Raw genomic sequence first — 23,255 nt, forward strand, 5'->3', positions numbered from 1 at the left:
GCTTACTAGAATTCCCATGACAGCAATTCTAATTAGTAAAACGTTTCCAAGAAAGACACAAAATATGAGAAATATTCTAAACTACAACATTTGAAGAGGTCATATAGCCCTCATACTTAATATTTCTGTGTGAAGAAATTCAATTAATAACCAAATTATACAATCCATGTGGCTTAATTATACATAGTAATTCTAAAATTTCCCTTTTGTTATGATTGGATGAACCGCGCCCTACATGGCAGATTGGGCATATACAAAATCACAAAGATTCCCTCTAAATTCGGCCTCCATTTGTGTCGGCTTTCCACCAAGCACCAAAATGGTAGGAAGTTATGTAAATTAATGTATTTTATTGTATCCATTATTGGATTTTAGTATGCAAACAGATCCTTTACTGATTCAGACCCCATATTCCTTCGTTATAATGGCAAGACAATGGTAGGGTTTAACATCATGTCTGAAGGAGAATACAAGTTTGAAAATATTCTAAATAAATTGTATGGCTGAAAATCAAAAGTCCAGAATATATTTTTTAAAAGGCTCTAATGAGGTTGATGGCAAAAGTATAATGTGTGTTGATTTAATAGGAACCATATGACTATCCTAGTACCATAGCTACAATAACTACCTTTAGATTAGCATGCCACCATAAAACAAACTAAAAATAATTTTTCTACAAATGTATATTATCAGCCAAAAACCTATGCTGAGCATATTTATATTGCACCAGTTATTCTCTGAAAGTAAAAACAACCCAAGGTCAAATGAAAAATAACCAATAACTCCCATTCTTTGCCTTACTGCCTCCCGCTCTCCACTCAAAAAATTAGCATCTTATTTAATTAGCAGTATTTTTATGCTTAGATAATTACAGACTTGTTAAAACATATACCATAACAGAAGAGTCATTTTTTTGTTTGAAAAATTATATTATTTTGGGAGGATGGACAAATAGGGGGAAAAGCTTATCTGTGGTATGGATAGTATGATTAGATTTCAATGGGAAAAGAGGTATTTAGACCTAGTATATGATATGGTCTTATTAGAAAAGAAAATTATATTTTTATTGTTGTCAATTGCTCTTGAATTTTCCTTTAATAAAATTTCACAGCAATCTCCTCAAGAGGATACATTAAAGGCCCTTGATTATATATACTCTAAAGAATGTATTGTACCACAAAGATACATACCCAATAAGATTTTTTTTCATCTGAAATTTATAAAGATAATTTTCCATGCTGACAGTGCACATTTCATCCATAAGTTTGAAGAGTCAAATGCTACCACAGCTGGGGGTTATTCTGCCAAATGGCTTCCAACAGGGACTACAGAGATGGAGGCTAGAAGGCATGTGTATGTGCATGCAGGAAAAAGCAACAGACCTGATGGGAAATAGCCCTTCTCTGGAGTCATTTTATCAATTACCATCTGAGTGATCTAATCAAATAGGCTCATGGAAAAAAAAAAGCAATACTAGGGAGGAAAAGCAAATATGAAAACAGCTGCTTTGATTACCTACAGAGATTAAAACAAAAAGCAAGGAGCGAGGCTGATATATTTCTTAGGGATTTTCTAAGGCTGAGGGGAGGGGTAAGGGGTAGATACCTTTAAAAAAACCCATCATGAAAGGAGCTGAGACAAGATTATAAGAAAGGGGCCAAGTTATAGCGCGCCATGGGATTTTTAATCTGGCTACCTGTGGTTTCTGTAGTTAAAGCCTTATTCATCCCCCAAACGGGGAGGTGGGGAAGAGAAAACAAAAAAAAATCACATTTATATGTCAGTTTTGCAAATGATCAAACAGCGTGCATCAACAAGAATAAGAAGAAAACATTAAACGCTGATGACTTTTTAAAAAGATACCCGTTTTATCAAATATTATTGGTAATTACCTGCGCATCTCGTTTCTTGAACTCTTGAATTTGATTTTCGTGCTCCATGTTGGCAGCGCGAAGCTGTTTCTCCAGGTTTTCAATTTCCCGTTCATGGTCTCGGACTAGGCTACCCTTCTCCGCGTTATGCTGCTGTAATAGGTGCGTCTTCTCCTGTTCATGCTCCAGCTTCAGCTCTACTATCTGATTGGACAATGAGGAGGACAGTTCATCAACAGAACATCCTTGTCGTCATGACAACTCATGGACAGCTTAATTTTTCTCTAATTTGTCCAAGTTGAAAATTTTATTTTTGCGTCATTATTACCTCACCCTTGAAATACCCTCATTTGGTGTGTGGGGGGGGATTTTATCCAAACCTCCTAATATTCAAGACTATTGGGCATATTCAAGAAATCCTTTTGCAATCTGTTGACATGAATATCTGAACATTGAAAAAAAATTATGTCGAAAGCTAGGTATTTCCTCCCCAAGATTCCAGTATTACTGATCAGCTATGGTTGTAAATGGTTAATAGTCAGTACGCTTTGCTTTTTGCTTAAATACACAGATGTAAAAAGCAGCAATTAAATCGATCAGTTTTCTTTATGATTTTCAAATAAAAGATCTGAGCTAAATACGCATCTGGATTATTGTATATACAGTTGTCTTTTTAAAAATAAAATGATAAATTTCGAAGCTCTATTATCTCGTTGTCAGCCACGGTATAGCACTATAAACATACGTTATGTCTTCCAGAGGAGCACCTGCTGTGCTGCAAGCTTGCCCCATGATTTCATAAAAAGCATTCTATTCTCAAGATCCTTTCCCAGTCCACTCCACACTGGAGACTGTGACCTTGGCCAGTCTTAGCCTCTCCCTGCTAGACTGAATGGCAGCCCGAGACCAAGGGCCTGGTTGCCGCAGCTTTGATATTAATCCTCCCAGACTGTGCACAATGGCACCCTACCTGGCCTGCAAACTATAGCCAGCCAGGCTGTCTTTGAAGCAGGTGATGAATAGGGGACTGCAGGAAGCCAGCTTCCCCAGTGAACTCCAGGCCACACAGCTGCTAAGAACAGTCACTTGGATTTTTCTTCAGTTTTGGTGGATTTCAGGGGGAAAAACTGCTGTTATCTAGAATATGTTGTGTTATTTTCGGCGTGAGAATCCATCTTCAAAAAAGCTAACAGTAGGAGCCTGCTCCAAATCGATCTTGTTCCCTGCAATGAGTCACCAGACTACCTTATCTTAAAGCTATAGCATTCATTTCTCCAGGCATGCACACTGCACTAAATATCAGAAGTTATTTTCTTTTGAAATTTGAAACTCTCATCTCCTAATTGCAAATTAAGAATCAAAACACAAATTAAATGTGCTTTAAAACAGGTTTCTAAATGTTTTATTATTGTGACTTAGAGAGTTGGAAAATTAACAATAAATTTCTAACCATTCATAATTGTATTACACTATTTAGAAGAATGCTAACTCTTGAACATGTACACTTATCAGAACAAAATAATGTACAAATAATATGGGAAAAAAGTATTTTTCATCTGAGACCAAAGGTGTTTTATAGTGAATTTGTTTAAAATTCAGGTTTTCCTCCCATATTACTCTATTGGCAATGTAAGAAAAATATTGTATAAAAATGTTCTACTAGCACATACTATGCCAAGTAGTACAGTTTTCTTTGATTATTTACAATACATGTGTATGATTTATTCCTTGAGTCATACAACTAATATTAACTATAACAATAATCCCAACAGAAGACAAATTAAAATGATACTGTTATTACAGCACTTTTTCAGGCAGCTGAGGCTATAAATTATTGAGTCGAAGAATTTTTAGTTCTTGGACACATATTTCTACTCAGTGTTATACTATCAAGTGTCATTATAATAAAATCACAAACTTTAGTCAAAATCACTTGCATATGTAACACTGAAAGAAAGTAGGAGGGAGAAGTTATACTGAAATCTTCAGAAGTCTCAAAAAATGGGAGAATGACTATGACTCAAAATTGAAAAAAGCAAAATATTTTACAAGTATCCAAATGACATATAATTAGAGCCAAAAAATTTCAGAATTCCCCCAAAGACACATGATCAGAACTAGATGTATAATCATTATAATGATGCTGTATCATTTTTGGATCTAGTAATAATATACTTTCACAGTACCATTTTAATTTGAGTAACCTGATTGTTCTTATTGATTGACCAATGATCCTGCCCATGTTCAAACATGTTTATTCATTTTATTAAAAAACAAACTAGAAAAAAATGAAATTGGTATAACAAAATTTAAACTCTAAAGATAAATGTTCCTAAGTTATTACTGGTTTGTTACTTTGCCAGGGCCTGTTGCCCAGTGATTCTTCTTAATGAATAAATCTCAAGGTTGTTGAGCCTTTTAAGTGAAATAGTTGAGGTTTATCTGCTTAGTCCAACACTGCTTAGTTAACGCCTAGATCTTATGAGCCCTTTCTGATCTCAGCCTAGGTTTCCTTGTTGTCATCTTAGAGGTGTGTTTTCTAGATAACTGGTAGGTTCAAGGGAAAACCCCTAATATTCTGGGGCTATATTGATGATGGTATTCATAACTACTAAGACAATCACTGAAGTGGATCTGTGCTAAAAATCTAAGTTTTACTGGTCCCTGTCCTCTTCCAAGTAAGCAAATGTTAAAAGAGTCCTTCAGACCTTCCAGCTTGGTCCCTTACTTGAAGGTCATTTTGGAAGTAAAAAGAAGTAGTGTATCTTCTTTTTTTTTTTCTTTAAGTAGTTTCCTTTTTATTGATTTTTTAAAAAAACAAATGATAGCAGAATGCATTACAACTTATTACACATATACAGCACAATTTTTCATATCTCTGGTTGTATACAAAGTATGTTTCTAAGTACATAGTCTACTTAATTGTGAGATAGAGATTGCTAGAAATAATACCAATAGTATTCCAAACAACTAACCACAAGAATATTTCTTAAATGTTTCATTCAATACTTTGTAATTAATTCTTTTTTTTAAATTTTTTTTTATTGGTTGTTCACAACATTACAAATCTCTTGACATATCATATTTCATACATTAGTTTGAAGTGGGTTATGAACTCCAAATTTTACCCCAAATGCAGATTGCAGAATCACGTCGGTTACACATCCACAATTTTACATAATGCCCAATTAGTAATTGTTGTATTCTGCTACCTTTCCTATCCCCTACTATCCCCGGTCCCCTCCCCTCCCATCTTCTCTCTCTACCCCATCTACTGTAATTCATTACTCTCCTTGTTTATTTTCCCATTCCCCTCACAACCTCTTATATGTAATTTTGTATAGCAATGAGGGTCTCCTTTCATTTCCATGCAATTTCCCTTTTCTAACATTAAACAGAGTCGTGAGATGGGAGGGAAAGGGAGAGAAAAGGGAAATTGTAGTGTATCTTCTTTACCTTGAACTACTACATACTTTGGGTGAACCAAGAGTAACGTCTAATAGAATTAATGGCAACTCCAATACATTCTGAATCTGAAATTCAAGAGTGAGGGTTTGAAGTTCTGAGTCCTTGAGAGCACAGTCTTCCACCACAGACTAGAATAATTTTACAGCTGTTGATGTCCTCATTCCAACAGATGTTTCATGTAAGTGCCCAAGAACAGGACCACATTCCAGGTGCTCAGGAAGACAAAGATGCAGCTAAGAGATTACCAAGTCTCTGGGAGTCTTGGAATCTACATTTTAAGACCTGCTAACAGTTTTATAGTGAACATAGTACCAGCAAATATGGCTAGAATATTTTTAAATAATTTCTTGACCATAAATTTCAATTCAAAATGCGATAGATAAGGAAATAAAAAGAAGATTCTTACATCACTTGGTAAGACAACTTATTTTATCCCCATGCCCCAGAAATAGAACTGATGACTTGAGATAATTCTGAGAAATATTTTTGGATACCCCGATTTTAGACAGAAATGGACTGAAGATGGAAAACTCACAATTCCTTCTTCTGCCTAGATGGGGGATAAGAAAGGGAACTGTACAGAGTGAAAATGGCTATAGGCCAGAGATGAATAAAACTGAGAAAGAAAAAAACTGAGGCTGATTCTGACAAAACACATGCTTTAGAGTTCCCATCAAAAAAAGAGAAACCACCCTCTAACAAACATAGCAAACTCTGGAATAGAGCATTAGTAAATTGTTAAAAGACAGAGGATATATCAGTTTCTCTAACAAAGGTTGCTTAGAACTTTCATTAATATGTCAAATAAGCTCTGACTCTCCATCCCTAGCTGAGTCTCAAACTACAGAAAAGTAAAAGCAACAAAATATTTATGTTCTCACACTAAAACTCAGAGAAAGACAACCAGGCTGAATATAAAGGCAGAAAATCGGTCAAAGAGAATTCATGCATATTATACTAGAATTTAGAAAAAGCTTATAGGTTTCGACAAAGCTTGCCCACTTCATGCCCAAGTAAGATGAGGGGAAAACATGTTTGGACATCTATAAAAACACTACATTGTGTGTGTGCGTGGGGGGTGGTGAGGTGGGGGGGTGGACTTAATAAGAAAGAGGAAAAAAAGAAAGGATGAAGAAACCAAGGAAGGCCCATCACTCTGGAGGGAGAAAAAAGTACACCTTTAAAACCAGAGCCAGGTATAGGAGGGCTCGATGAAAATGAATGTAATGAAAAGAACTCAAAGAAGATAAAACAACAGAATTAGCTAAGGATCAAGATAACTCAGTCACAAAATTAATTCTAAATTAAAACAATAATGAGTTAAAAATAATGGCTAAAGGGCTGGGCTGCTGCTCAGTGGTAGAGTGCTTGCCTCACAGGTGTGAGGCACTGGGTTTGATCCGCACAAAAAGATATTGTGTCCATTTACAACTAAAAAGAATTAAATAAAATAATGGCTACAGACTGAATCACTGACATAGACAAAAGGCCTGAGAAAATCATAGTAAAGGCCCAGGAAAGAAACAAAGAGAAGAAAGATAGAATGAAAATCTGCACGTATACAGATGTGCTATCAGGAAACTTTCACAAAATGAATGAAGAACAGAATGTGTGTATCAAAAAGTCACACTATATACCAAGAGAAATTAATTATGATTCAGGAAAATAATGGCTCAAGAAGATTAAAACTAAGTTCAAACATGGAAAAACTCAAAAACCCCAAGACACTCTGGAAAAAAGTAATAATTGAGGATAAGATTCATTTAAACAAGAGATGACTAGAAAAGTGGAGTTGAAAACAATGTGTAGTACCAAAAGACAATGGGACAATATGTACAAAGCTTCAGGGAAACAAAGGATGAATAAGGAAGTTTATGCCCAATCAAGTTATCCTTTACAGCTACAAGAACACAAATGATTCTCCAGCAAGAAAAAATGCAATGAATACAACTATAAGCTCTTCTCAAAAAAGTCACTCAATGATGAAATCTCAGTAGTCAGTAGATAGGTCCAAATAAAAAACTTGGATATGAGTTGTGCCAAACGTCCTGATGGTGAGCACATGGTAGATTTAAAAAAAAAAAAAAAAAAAACCTATGTCTATAGAACTGTGACAACTATAGAACAGAATACAAAGGGCACATATTTCAACAATGTACAAATAATACCATAATTTACAAAACAGAATGGTAAGGACAGGTAGGAAGTGTATGCAAGTTAATTTTAGTTTTTAGGGTAGGGGGTAAATAATTAAACCATAACATTTATTCAATATATTTTAATAAATACTTCTTAACAATCTAAGGAATCATTTCTTAAAAAAGAAATATTTTTCTGAACCTCTTTCAGTTTCTCTTGTTTCTTCAACTAATTTCACATAATGGTCCTATTTCTAAGCATGGTCCTGTTTCTAAGAAAATTGTTTTTGTTTCTGTACTTGCATATTTTTATACTTATCAATCTCTCATGAAATTTCTGTAATACTACTAAGAATATTATTAACAATAGTCACTTTTGGAAGCTAGGATTTGGGTAGAATGTTTGCTTCCTTCTTCTTTGTGTACAGTTGCCATATCAGAGGGTATCACCTCCCTTTGGAGGAATACTTCCTCATGGCGGTCAGGTTTGGGTCTTTAACAAGGAATACAGCCTTTCTTCCAACAAATGGGCCTGGGATTGTGAACTGACCTAGATCTAAAAACTTATGAAAGACTATGATTTTTCCCCTGAAGTGGAATATGATATAAAATACCCTTGCCAACTCTGGACTTGCTCTGGATGTTGTGCCAGCCAACTAGTATTCTCACTGGCTGGCTAAATACCTTCTCCCAGAATACCAAGCTCCACTCACCCACCCCAAGTCCCTACAGGACAAGACACCTTGGTAGCCAGTTAGCCTTCTTTCAGTGACAGCAATCACTCTGGCCTTCCAGAATACAGTGAGTGCTCCACATGCTGTCTGCCTTTGTGGAACCCTACCATCCTGCTGAAAGATCCAGAGCAGCATCTCTCAACATCAGCCCTGGAATACAGAGGATGCTTCTAGAATGCAACCACTCAGTGGTATCAGTGTCCCACTACCAGAGTGCCTCTCAGTACTCTACTGAAGATAGAACTTAAGACTCTCCTAGGGGTGAGTTCTCTGGTCTACAGCACCAAAACCACCCTCATATTCTCACTTTTCTGGTAATTTTGATTCTTTCTCAATACTGAGAAGGCAGTTTCAGTATCTACCTCCACCTCAGGTCAAGTGAATGGAGTGTCAGTGAAGACCACTACCTAGGAAAATCACAAACTATTGTAAGTGTGCTATACTTTTTTTTTAAAAAAAAGAGACGAGCTGCATGTATAGTGCTCGCCTCTAACCCCAGAGATTTGGGAGGCTGAGGCAGGAGGATCCCCAGTTTGGGGTCAGCCTCAGTAATTTAAGGAGACCCTGTCTCCAAATAAAAAATAAAAAGTACTGGGAAGAGGGCCAGTTCAATCCCCAGTAACAATCAATAAATCAATCAATATTAATAAAAGTTCAAACATTATGAATTTTATCAAAATAATATTGATCATCAGATTAATAGTTCAAGAGATAATCTGCTTTGAAATATCAGCCATAAAAAGACAGGGTTCTATCTTTCCAGGTAATACTTCAGAATCATTCTATATACTAGTTAAGCGTTCTTTGTGGAAAACTTTTGTTTCTTGGCTGTGAAATTTAGCATTACTTTGATATAGCTCATAAGACTTATGGCATTAAGATCCACACTAATAAACAGATACATAAAGCCAAGGCATTTAATGAGACAGAGACCTAACATTATTCAGTTATGTCTCTGAGAAATTTGCATATGCAAAAGAGCACATCTGAAATGTCAAAATAAGTTCCTAACTATCTAAAGCTCTGGAAATTCAGCTCCAATGATACAAAGCCTTTTGTAAAGTTAGCAGGGTTTCACTAAGCTGATCTTATATCCTTTCAAAAAGATCTTGGAAACTTTTAATTGCAGCTATATGATGTAAAATATGCTACTAAACATTCATCACATGAGAAATAAGACTTCCTTGAAGATAACACATACTGCTCTGGATCTTTGGAGTCACAATAAAAATACATCTTAGTATAGAAAATATTATAATATAGTCTGACTTCTGACCAACATCTTAATTGAAAAAGGCACAAAGGATACTAAAAAGCAACCAGCATATCAAGAGTAGAAATAGAATGTGTAATCTGTGGGTGCCCACATGGCTCCAAGATTTGATACAAAGAAAAGGAGCCATCCACGAAATCTCTCAGATCAACAGATCATGTTTTCTTTATTTAAAGGTTTAACACTGCAACTAGAGATGGTACCAGGTGTACCAGCGTAGACTGCTTCTTCATCCTTCTCTCTCTCTAATCAACCATCAAGAGCCAGGGACCAATGGCTGCTGAAGCTCCCAAAGCTCAAGATGCACTGTGAGCCAAAGCCTGAAGGTACCAGTGATGACCACGGTGCCAAGTGAAGCATGTGCCAGAAGCAAGTGCTGCCCTAAGACCATGTTTCCCATTTAGCACTTCAAAATACCTCACATGGCACCTGGAGGTAATGAGTGAAAATAACTTCTTGGCTTCTAAAATTTTCTAAAAAATTAGCTATAATTTTCTGTGTTTTTATCTTCCAAATATCAGTTGAAACTCTGGAAGGCTTTGTATAATGTATGCTTTTTTTAAAAAGGTTTAATGATAGACAATTCACATGACACAAATTGGGAAATAATTAAAAATTCATTTTGATAGATGAATTTCAAAATGGTGGCAGGGGAAAACATGTCTTAACTTCATATTTTAACTTATGTTTGTTTCTCTAAGACACATTCAGTTCTTGATGAAATGTGCATTCATCTTAACCTAGTACATCACTGCTGTTGAATGAACATAATATTTAACAATCATCCAAGTTCGTCAGCTAATATGGAACTTTCTGACAAACAGGTCAACCACCTTATAAATCACCCCCCTCACCTAACACAGGCTTCGTAACTGTTCATCATTTTGAATGCAACAACATGACATCCAGGAACAATCAAAACATAAAATCAGAAGTAATCAGAAGAGAGATGCTTCATTTTCCTCAACACCAAATGGACTTGTCTCCCTGCACTGGGCCTGCTCTTCCCACAGCTCCATGGCTACAGGCTTTGCTGCTAACTAAGCTGAGTCCTTCCACCTGTGGGCTGGATTCCATCCCCTCTTGCCAAATTCAGCACGTTGCTCTCACAATTCCCCATCACTCTCCATCAACATCTCATCTTCTCTGTTGGATCATCTCATTAACAAACATGTTTTTACTGTATCTCACTTTTTGAAAGCTTACTCCTCTAGCTACCACCCTATTTCTCTGCTCCCCTTTCCTTCAAAACCTTCTCAAAAGGGTTAATCACATCCTACTTTCTCCACCCACAGCACTTGGGTTTCTGTTCTCAAATTCTACTGACACTGGTCCTGTCAAGGTGGCCAAAGCCAATGGCCAGGTGTCAGTCCCTACCTAACTTACCATCCTGGCAACACCTGAGACAGAAGGATCTCATCTCCTTCCTATAAAACCTACCGAAGGTGGCCCCTGGGAAGTCACACCTTCTCAGTTTTTTCCTTTTTCCTCACAGGCTGCTCCTTCTTAGTCTCTTTTGCTGCTTCCTCCACCTCCTTCCCATCACTAATTGCAGGTGTAACTGAACTCTCCGGGGACTTCCTTTCTTCTCTGTTTAAGTCCCAGGGTCTGTCATCAGCATTCACCTGATTGCTCAACTGGAAAACCTCTAAGTCTCTTCCTAGCTTCTACTCAATTTCACATCCATTGACAAATCTGGCCTGCAAAATATACCCCAAATCTGGTGGCTTGCTGTCACCCCACCACACCCAGCTTAGTCCCAGCCACTGCAGTGACTTGCCTGACCACTGGAATCACCTCCAAACCAGCTTCCCTCCTGCTTCTCATCTCCACTACCATCAATGATCCACACAGCAGCCAGAATGATCTTGTTAAGATGCAAACCAGATGTTGCTTAAGTGCCCCCAAGGACTTCCTCTCACATTCAGAAAGAAACCCAGACTCACCACCACCGTCTGCAGCACTTGATACGATCCCCCTGCTTAGCCTTGGCTCCATGGCATGCCTGCTGCACCTCTCCTGACTCTGCTGGAGTGCTCTCTCCTCAACCTCAGGAGTTTTTGTGGCTTACTCCTTTATTCTCTTCAGATCTTAGTATCACATTGCAGCAGAGTCTCCACTGGATGAACGAACCAAACTAACACCTTATATAAAACAACACCTTCTATGAAACAGCCTCTTCACTGACAAACCCGTTAGCATTATTTTCTTTGTAGAATCACCATTACCTCACCTTATATTTTAAGAGAGACAGCTTGTTTACTGTCATCTCCTAGGCACCTGGAAGTGTTTAGCACAGAGTTGCTCTATAAACTGAGTTAGTGATTGACCAAGAAGGCATTATGTCCATTTTTATATTTTTAATATATATTAAATATATTAAACGTATTATATTGTATGCAATATACCAATATCTTATATTCTAATGTATACTAAATGTATTTATTGTATTGTTTCCTTTATATATAAAGGGAATAATGAGTTTCCCATATTGCTATCCAAACAAATTTCAAATAAAATATCTCTGAAAGTAAACACCCATTTTATTCTACTGTTGCTGAAGAATTGCCTCATCTTTGCACCCTAATTCCCAGTCTAGGTAAAAGTGCCAATTATTTCAGGCTCAAAGAGAAAAATTTCAGGCCAAAAAAGAAAAAAGCTTCTTCCTGACCTCGACTGCCCTTCCCTACCTATCAATCCCCATTCTGTAGCTCCAGGCTCCACAGCTTCATGGCCTGGGTCTCTGATTTGGCAGCCTGGTAGCCAAATTGAGTACTTAGCCTGTGGCCTAGAGGACCCAACTGTGACTGGTGGCATAGCAGAGTTCCCTGAATTAGAGGGTTATTAAAAGAAATAGTTATCTAACAGAGCCTGATTACCACTGAGGAGCAACATGGCTGATTTGTTGTTGGGGCTCAAAAATTATTTATTACAAATTGGAAAAGGAAAGCCAAGCCAAAAAAAAAAAAAATAAAAGACTTAAAAAGTGTAGGATGAGGTAAGCAAGAGCACACCAAAGAGAATAAAAGCGACATAAATTATGCATGCTTAGAAATAAATCATATAAAAATCCATTTTGAAGAGATTTTTTAGGAGACTTGCAAATGCATGGTTATTAACCACACCTGGGACTTCAATACTGAAAGAAAGTTTACCGAGTTTTTCTAGTCCAATCAGTTTTGTGACCACAAAAATAGCTGCCCACCATTTCCACTTCTCTCCACTCTCCTGACTCGGCAAATGAGCTTGCCTCCTATTCCACAAAGAAAAACCTTCAGTAATTAGAGCATTTTCATTGCCTAGGGCAGGTCTCCACACTTCTGTGCCTCTGTTCTTCCTTCTCACTAGTTCAGCAGAGGGCATCTGCCCCTCCTCTCAGGCCAGCACCTCCACCTGTGGGGAGAGTCCTTCCCATACTCTCCCTTGCCTGAGACCACATGCCAGTGAGCATCTCCATCTCCCCTGTCTCTTGCTTTCTGCCTCTGCTTTTCCAGGGTAGACAAAATAGCCTCATTTAAGAGAACAATTTACAAAAGAAAGGACTGGAAATCCCAGGCTGTTTGCTTTCTAAATAAACTGATCTTTGTAAATTAACTGATCTTACTTAAAATTTCCCACTTGCTTATCTTGCCTAATTGCTGTTTTGTCTCTTCCACTGTCTTTGCTACCAAATGTTTTTGTTTCAAGTAACAGTGGCTTGGTGGCTTGTAAGAGGCTGGCCCTGGAGAGTTCTTTATATTCACTGACAAAAAGCATTTATTCTTTCTGGAGAATTTGACCACTTGTTTATCTGCTAAACTCCATTTGTCTTTAAAGGCTTTAAAAGAGAAGATATAAAGTGTAAGATTAAAGAACGATATGACAGGATTGCCAAAACCCAAATTCCACAGTTCAGGAAATCCCAGCATGCCTGCTTGGTTGTTTGTTTCCAACATGAATGAGGTTTGTGAAAAGACAATTAGAATTGTCTTTTTGTTCCAATGGGTTATACAGGAAAGAAACAGGAAATCTTGATGAAAGCTTGGGCTTTACAGGATATTTGTGTGAGAATTTATCCCATGTGTTTGATGTTTTGCTTTGCACATCTGTACGCTTTATGCCTGCATTTGGGCTAAGATATTTTAAAGTACCATTTTGCTTTTTTCCACTTCTATTACAGTTCTTGGCATGATGCTTTCTATATGGGTGGGGCTCAAAATTTAAAAGTGAAGAAGGAAACTGAGGCCCAGAAGGCACTGGGCACTGAGGCACAAGTCATTCATTTCCTCTAAATGTCAATTCTCTCATTATAAAACATGCGGATTAGGCCAGATAAGAGCTTCTAAAACTTTTCTACCAAAGTATCCCTAGCATCAGTGAAAATGAATAGCATCCCCCTGTGGGACTGGAGGCCTAGCCTGAAGCAGCCTCTGCAAGCTGGAAGTTTCTTTGAAATGTCCTATTTTATCTTAAAAATTCATGGGAACGTCACATTTTACAAAACAGGAAAGTCTGTTTGTTTTAATATAAATGTTACCTCACTAGTAAAACTAATTGCTTTCCCACAAAATAATCAAGTGACTGTGGAACACTCCAGGAAGCACATGTGCAGCTTCCCATTCATCCCATTTGCTCCCCACACCAGGGGGTCGCCTTACCCCAGTGTGAGAAGCAGGACCCTGGGTGGTCAGCACCTAAATTCTCTCCTGGCAAGAATGTTAAGATCTTAACCTTTAAATTTTTATGTTTTAGAGAAAAATAAGATTAAAGAATAGAAAAACTGTCACACTTCATCTAAATGGTTACCAAAAAAGTCGGCAGAAGCCCTGATAGTAGGAAACCCAAAGGAAAGCCTCAGTGGTAGAACCAGAAAAGTCTACACCTGACAAGGGAAGGGCGGAGTCCAATCCAGAGAATGAGCAGAAAGTCACAGAATCTGGAAGGGGCCTTGGTGGAGAAACAGCCCCCAAGAAAGCACAGCTCCTTCCACAATGCTCCAGCCCATGCTTCAACATGCTTATGTTGGGAAACACACTTTCTTAGAAGACAAATCACTGAATAAACAAATAGTTCTGTAGGAAAGTACTACTTAGAAGTAACTCAAAATATTCCTCATAGTACTATCTATACATAGGTTCAATTTCTACCCTGCAAAACCAAGGTAGTGTGTTTAGAGTGGAAGTTGTGAGCTCACCATTCTGACTCTGCCACCTCTTGACTTTGTGGGACCCCAGGCCAGTTACATAACTGGCTTAACTGGGTGTACGTAAGCTGGAAATAAGTCCTGGTACCCAACTCACATGAGTACTGTGAAGATGGGAGGTGGCTGAACACATGGAACACATGTAGAGCAGGTCCTAAGAACCATTGGCTGTTAGGATTACTGTCACATCCACCAAGCTTCATGTCCTCTGGAAACACAGATCTTACATTTCTGAGACCCAATTCTCCTGAGTCTTCTCTTCTCTTGGCAAAGCAGCCTTTCATTTAAATGCTTCCCTCTGACATGGTTCCAGACATTGCTATACTTTTGGGAATTCCATGAATGTGTTCAAGTTTGTCAGTATCCTGCTTAAGACATGGTGATGAGAATTGATGTTTTCCTTATGTGGCCTGAGATGTCAATAACAGACTAGGACCATCTCTACTAGCTCTCTTGTCCCACTTCCCCCTGTACTCAACACTTACCTCTGTGCCTGTTTTTCTTGCTCCCCACCCTACTTTAGAAACTGGTTTTCTAATCCAAAGCACGGAATTCTGTATTCATCCTCAAAAAATGTAACCTACCTAATTCCAACCTGTTTGAATCTTCAGAAACTGATTTTTCTTATTCTTTGTATAACTAATCCTCTGAAGTTGATTCATTCAAAAATGGTCCTTAAGCACAAAAAGGTATTTTTTTGTCAGATGGCTCTGTGAAGAACAGATACACTACCTCTAATCCTTGGTCCTTACCAGCCTGGCTACCCTGTTCAGAGAAGAACACAGGTGTAATTAAACTGACTTCACTTTCATGTGCTAGTCCTGATTAGTAGAGATCTCTACTTACATCATTTCTCATAATCAACTTTCACAGTAAAAATACTAAAATTTTGTAGTAGTGAGGGGGAATGTTGTTCCAGTTAATAAAATTTTCTGCTGAAAAAAAGAGTAATTAAAAAAAGATTAAGTAAAAAGTTCATACATTATGATATCAATAAGTATTCTCCTAAAATATATTAGCTCATACTCTTGCCTCCTTGGTGAGTTGCAGGCTGAAATCTGCATTCTCAGCATTGATTCTAATGAACAAGACTGCAGATATAATAAAAATAAAAATGCATCACCTGAGATATCCTTGTATATATTTCATATAATTCCTATCAGAACCTACCCTTGTATCATCTCTCTCTTTTTCATGAAAAAACAAAAGGACACAGAAATATGAATGTAATAGTTTATGGTTTCTGTTAATATAATTTTCTTTAAAGAATTCATCAATTTTCCTTATTAAGTATTTTTTCACAATTTTATTAGTATATTATAGTTACACATAATTGTGAAATACACACACACATTTTATTTATTTATTTGGCGGGGTGGGTTCTAGGATTAAACCCAGGAATGCTTTACTACTGAGCTAGATCCCTAGCTCTTTTTTACCTTTTATTTTGAAACAGGGTCTTCTAAGTTGCTTAGGGCCTCACCAAATTGCTGAGGCAGCTTTGAACTTAAGATTCTCCTACCTCAGCCTTCCAAGCTACTGGGATTGCAGGTGTGCACCATGGTGTCTGGCTCATTTAAAATTCTTATATGAGTTTTTCTTTGTTTTTGTTTTTTGCTTGTTTTTGTACCAGGGATTGAACCCAGCAGGGCTTAACACACTGATCCACATCCTCAGTGAGACACAGGGTCTCACTGAGTTGCTTAGTGCTTCACTAACTTGCTGAAGTTGGCTTTGAACTTGTGTTCCTCCTGCTTCAGCCTCCTGAGCCCCTGGGATTACAGGTATGTGCCACCAGGCCTGGCTTATGTTAATTATTTTTATAAAGAATATACAAAGGGCTGGGGATGTGGCTCAAGCGATAACACACTCGCCTGGCATGTGCGGGGCGCTGGGTTCGATCCTCAGCACACATAAAAATAAAATAAAGATGCTGTGTCCACCGAAAACTAAAAAATAAATATTAAAACATTCTCTCTCTCTCTCTCTCTCTAAAAAAAAAAAAAAAAGAATACACAAAGACAAAACAGACTTTAAAATTTATCATTGTGGGAAAACCTTTGAAGCTTAACATATATCAAATAAATTAACATAAATGTATTTTTATAGTAAAAACATCACAATGCAGAAAGAAGGGGTGTAGTAAAAGAATTAACCATGATTCCGCATCTAAAAAATAATCAACATTGGTTGTTCACTACTTCTGCCTGATGTTCAAGGTTAAGAGTAACTGAGCCAGGGCAAGTAAATTTTTTTTTTTTTTTTTTTTTTTTTACTCAGTAGATACTGCCAGACTGTTCTAAAAAGGCTGCATTAACAAAGTACCAATCTCACTAAACTTTTTCCAACTTTAGGTAGTATATCTAATATGCCTTTTTTTTTTTTTTGGTATGGGGGATTAAACCCAGGGACATTTAACCACTGAGCCACATTCCCAGCCCTCTGTAAAATTTTTATTCTAATGGTTTATTTATTATTATTTTTTATTTTGAGATAGGATCTTGCTAAGTTGCTTAGAGCCTCACTAAGTTGCTAAGGCTGGCTTTGAACTTCTGATCCCCTCCTTTCTAGACAGACATGACAGTAGAGTATATTTTGACATACATACACAGAGTATGACTTATTCTAATTAGGATCTTATTCTTGCTACTGTGCATGATATAGTTACACTGGTTGTGTATCATGTGTGAACACAGGAAAGTTATGTCTTATTCATTCTACTATCTTTCCTATTCCCTTATCCCCTCCCTTTCCTTCTTTCCCCTTTGTCTAATCCAATGAAATTCTATTCTCTGCTTCCTTCTCCCCTAATTGTGTCAGCATCCACGTATCAGAGAGTTTTGGGTTTTAGACAGTGGCTTATTTCATTTAGCATGACAGTCTCCAGTTTCAATCTACATGCTAGCAAATGCCCAAATTTCATTCTTCTTTATGGCTGAGTAATATTACATTGCATATGTGTACCACATTTTCTTTGTCCATTCATCCATTAAAGGGCAGCTAGATTGTTTCCAAAGCTTAGCTATTATGAATTGAGCCGCTAAAACATTGATATGGTTTTGTCACTATAGTATGCTGATTTTAAATCCTTTGGATATAAACTGAGGAGTATGATAGCTGGGTCAAATGGTGGTTCCATTCCAAGTTTCTTGAGGAATCTTCATACTGCTTTCCAGAGAGGTTGCACCAATTTGCATTCCCAACAGCAATGTATGAGTGTACTTTTCCCCATATCCTTGCCAACATTTATTGTTACTCGTATTCCTGATTACAGCCATTCAAAGCAGAGTGAGATGATATCTAAGTGTAGTTTTAATTTGCATTTCTCTAATTGCTTGAGATGTTAAACATTTTTTCATATATATATGTTGGCCATTAGTATCTCTTCTTCTGCGATGTGACTGTTCAGTTCTTTTGTCCATTTACTGAGTCATTTTTTTTTTTTTAGTTTTTTACATATCCTGGAGATTAATGCTCTATCTGAAGTATAGGTGCTAAAGATTTTCTCCCATTCTGTAGACTCTCTCTTCACATTCTTTCCTTTTCTGTGAAGAAGCTTTTTAGTTTGATGCCATTCCATTTATTCAGTTTTGCTTTTACTTCTTGAGCTTTAGGAGTCTTGTTGAGAAATTTGGTTCCTAATCCAACATGATGAAGATTTGCACTTATTTTTTCTCTAGTAGGCACAGGACCTCTGGTCTAATGCCTAGGTCCTTGATTCACTTACAGTTGAGTTTGTGCTGGGTGAGAGATACAGGCTAATTTCATTTTATTACATATGGATTTCCAGTTTTCTCAGCACCATTTGTTGAAAAGGCTCTCTTTTCTCCATGTATTATGGTGCCTTTGTCTAGATAACTCTATTCATGTGGGTTTGTCTGTATCTTCTATTCCATTGGTCTTCATGTCTGTTTTTCTGCCAATGCTATCCAGCATGCTTTTTTTTGTTGTTGTTAATACCAATACTGAAGATGTTTCTAAGTGGTTGTTTATTCAATTAATTTCATGTATATTTCTTTCCTTTTGTCATGTCATTTGTTGGGACATTAATGATTTTATTATGATTTATGCTAATTAGTTACCTACTAATTGTACTTATTATATATCTATTAATTTAATAATTAGAGTTGCCAGGGACAGCGCACATACCTGTAATCCCAGTGACTAGGGAGGGTGAGATGGGAGGATGGCAAGTTCAAACCCAGCCTCAGCAACTTAGTGAGACCCTAAGAACTCAGTGAGACCTGTCTCTAATAAAATATAAAAAAAGGGCTGGGGATGTGGCTCAGTGGTTAATTCCCCCTGGGTTCAATCCTTGGTACCAAAAAATAAAAAAAAATAATCAGTGTCACTTTGCCTAATGTATTTGCTATAAATATTATTTCTTATTTTTTTAAACAAACAAAAAAATCTGTGTCCCTTTCATTCCCAATGGAAGGTTCCAATTCTAAATATAATTTTCTATACCTACTTTCTAAAGCTACTTACCCAAGCAACCTCTCTTCATGTTAACTTTGTAGAAAATATTCCTAGGCTTTTCAGATAAAACATATTTCAGTGAAATTACATATTAATGATCTAGCATATGTCAAAATGATTTTCAGGTGCCAGTACATTAATCCAAAATTAACTACTTCATTCATGCATTATATTTTAAAAAGTTTCTGATAAATAATTCCATTGGACTGGATTTTGCAAAATTCCTTAGTCTTTGGTCTCTTTGAAAATAATCTGCTAATGTTTTATCTTCTGTCTTCTTTTCTCTTTTAGACTTTTCATCTTTTGATTATTTTACACTCCTATATATCATTTGAATTTATTTTCTACTTCATTACTTCCAAATTTAATACCCAATTAAAATGCAATACAGTAAAATATAATCTATATTTACTTCATTCTATTGTTTCCTAGCATTTGTAACTCTAATGCTTTAATTACCTAAGTAATGTATGGTACATAATCATTGGGAAATTTCAAGTAAAAAAATTTAGAGCATAAAATGAAAGTCTCAATTTGTCATACCCAACACATAATTCCATGCCCATTCCACAGATACATGCAATCTTCTAGATTTGTTTACTGAATTTACATACTGAACTAAATGATAAGGACACATGTGTTTTCATTTTACATAAATGAGATCATAATATACAAAGTGTTCTAAGATGTGCTTTACTCCCCTTATCAATACATTTTAGAAGTCTGAATATGTTGGCACATACGGATTCAAATCAATCTTCTTTAATAAGCACATAGTATTCCATAGTGATTCATTTGTTTTATTTTCAACTTCTTTTCATTATTCCAAATAATCTTCCACAACACATGTGCACACATATATAATTTTGCACATGTATAAATATTTCCACAGGATAGGTTTCAAGAAATAGAAATTTTGAATTAAAAACTATATGAATTAAATTTTAAAATCAACAATGTATGTGTATATACTCATCCACTCCTGTACTGGCAGCCACTTTTTAAAAACATTTCTGTTTCCCATACTTCTACATAATATACTGCATAGCTCGTATGGAGATTCCTGGGAAAGCTAGGAATGGAACCACCATTTGACCCAGTTATTGCCCTTCTTGGTCTATTCCCTGAAGACCTTAAAAGAGCGTACTACAGGGATACTGCCACATCGATGTTCACAGCAGCACAATTCACAATAGCTAGACTGTGGAACCAACCCAGATGCCCTTCAATGGATGAATGGATTAAAAAAATGTGGCATTCATACACTATGGAGTATTACACAGCACTAAAAAATGACAAAATCATGGAATTTGCAGGGAAATGGATGGCATTAGAGCAGATTATGCTCAGTGAAGCTAGCCAATCCCTAAAAAACAAATACCAAATGTCTTCTTTGATATAATGAGAGCAACTAAGAATAGAGTAGGGAGGAAGAGCAGGAAGAAAAGATTGACATTAAACAGAGGCACGAGATGGGAGGGAAAGAGAGAGAAAAGTGGAATTGCATGGAAATGGAAAGAGACCCTCATTGTTATAAAAACTACATAAAAGAGGTTGTGAGGGGAATTGGAAGAAAAATAAGGAGAGAAATGAATTACAGTAGATGGGATAGAAAGAGAAGATGGGGAGGAGGGGGATAGTAGAGGATAGGAAAGGTAGCAGAATACATCAGTCACTAGTATGGCATTATGTAAAAATGTGAATGTGTAACCTATGTGATTCTGCAATCTGTATTTGGGGTAAAAATGGGAGTTCATAACTCACTTGAAACTATTGTTCGAAGTATGATATGTCAAGAGCTTTGTAATGTTGTGAACAACCAATAAAAAAAAACCAATTAAAAAACAAAACAAAACAAAAATATACTGCATAGCTCTATAGCTCTTTCTTATCCCACTCCCTACCTTCTTTTTTTGTTTGTTTGTTTTTTGCACTAGGAATTTAACCCAGAAGTGTTTTACTACTGAGATACATTCCCAGCCCTTTTCATTTTTCATTTTGAGACAGGGTCTTGTTAAGTTGCAAGGCTAGTCTCAAATTTGTGATCCATCTGCCTCAGCCTCCCAAGTCACTGGGATTATGGGACTATACTGCTGTACCCAGCTTGTATAGGTCTTTCATTAATGACCAAATGTATGCACTGTTTTTAGGCTTTCTACTCTAATAAATGGGACTTTAGCCTATTCACCCTCGCTTACTCCCTCTCTTCCACTGTACAGTTATATTGCTCCTCTCATTTCCTCCATGGTTGACCTATGCTAAGAGGATATACTAAAATCTGCATATCTTGCTTCATTACATGGGCAGCAACTCAAATCCCCACTTAGGGCTCCCGCACCTTAGTGCTCTCCTCCTTCCCCCTCCTCTACTTCCTTCTCTTTCTTCCAATTCCAGGTACATACAGCACCTGTTCCTTTACTGTTAGAATAGAATAGGTAAATCATATTTATGCTGTGTTCTATAACCATAAGCTAGTTCTGAAAGCTGAACACCAATGAATGTTAATTATTATGAATATGCACACTGTTCAGTGAAGAGCCTTATTTTGTTAAGACTACATTTTCTTCTTAACTGGCCCAGTGTGATAACTGCTGTGGGATAATGTAGCCTATAATTGTCAGATTTACTAAGGTTATAGGAAAAGCCTGAAATGTGTATTTTTACATAAAATCGTATGTATTTTAGACTGTGACAACTCATTCAAAAATTGGTTTCAGAAACCCTGGGTTGGCCAAACAAAAACAAGTTTGAAGCTTGACTGGTCTAAAACCAGCGAGTTTACCATGTCTATGTTTAGGATTATGCCTTTCTCTTTGGTTCTCTAACAGCCATAAAAATATTTATTGAGTCTCTTCTCCTTCAACTCTGAAAATAGCTTGTATTTTTTCCTTCAGTAATTTCTTTCCTGTTTGCTCTGTGTTCTCTCTTGGAAGTCTCCACTGATGGGTCTGTTCATCTTCCCAGGTGACTGGCCCAGTCTCTTTCTGTTCTGATCTTCTGCCTTTTTCTCTGTTTCTGGAAAATTTCCTCAACTTTGTTTTTGGTGAAGTTAAAAGCAGCATAGCACAGCAGCTGTGAGCAGGGACTCAGAACTGGAAAACTCAGGTCTGAACTGCGTAAGAAATCAGTATGCAATGTGATGTTGGGCAAGGATTTAGATTCTTGGGCCTTGATTTCCTCGATAGTATATGACATTATAATGCTACCTACTCATCTTGTGTTCTGTGTTCTATTTCATTGAATTTTGCTGTTCTTTGTTTTCTTCTCTCTGCTTTTTGGGGGATAAAACATGCTCATCTTTTTCTAGTTTCCTAAGATAGACAATTTTACCACTCATTTGAGACCTCTATTTTTCTAACATAAGCACACAATACTTTTGGTGTCATGTTTTCATTACCTTTCTTTTATTTAAATTTAGTGTTTTGGGGGTCCCGGGGATTGAAGTCAGAGCTTCACACATGCTAAGCATTCACTCTAACAATGAGCTACAATGCCAGCCCCAGTGTTTTTATTTTCATTCAGTTATAATGCTTTGCTGTTTTCTTTTCTGGCAATCTTCATACTTACTATAATAAAGTAATTTTAAAGCAAACAAAGGAGAGTTATGAAATTGGATACGTCTTCTATACATATAGTTGTTTTATTACTATTAAAAACCTTTTAATAACCTTTTTAAATCTTTCTTAAGGTATCAGAGAAACATCATATGACTATTTGGTTAAAAAGGAAAGAATACCAGAGGGTTCAGAAATTGGATTCTCCTTAAGACTTTACACTATCTAGCTTGTGACCTTGAGAAAATTTTTTTATTACCTAGGATTAAGAATATAAACTAATATAAGCCCCAAACCACATATACCCAGAGGTGATAAGTAGTGATATTTTCATTGATATAATAATTAAGGACATCAAATCTAACTTCTAATATAAAGATAGGAGATATCTATTGATAAAAACTGAAATCAATTCAACAGCAATGAATTGTTACTATTTTGAACTCAATAAATGAAACAATTAATAAAAGTTTAAAGAAATGTAAAAGAAAGTTTCTTCTCTCTTGTAGAATATGCTTTCCAGATAAAAACAGCGTGAATATGTTAACAAATAATA

The 23,255-nt window shown here is 36.6% G+C and overlaps 1 protein-coding gene across 17 annotated transcripts in view; it reads right to left on the bottom strand.

Annotated features, from left to right (window-relative positions):
- Positions 1-23,255, bottom strand: part of Cep112 (centrosomal protein 112) — a 451,807-nt gene that overhangs the window by 224,511 nt on the left and 204,041 nt on the right. For all 17 annotated transcript variants that reach the window (XM_078041823.1, XM_078041825.1, XM_078041822.1 and 14 more), the window contains one exon: positions 1,893-2,075. In XM_078041823.1, the coding sequence (XP_077897949.1) occupies positions 1,893-2,075 (183 nt within the window). The remainder of the gene's footprint in view (positions 1-1,892; positions 2,076-23,255) is intronic.

The sequence above is a fragment of the Ictidomys tridecemlineatus genome, chromosome 3, assembly GCF_052094955.1.
Source record: "Ictidomys tridecemlineatus isolate mIctTri1 chromosome 3, mIctTri1.hap1, whole genome shotgun sequence".
NCBI classification, from domain to species: Eukaryota; Metazoa; Chordata; class Mammalia; order Rodentia; family Sciuridae; genus Ictidomys; species Ictidomys tridecemlineatus.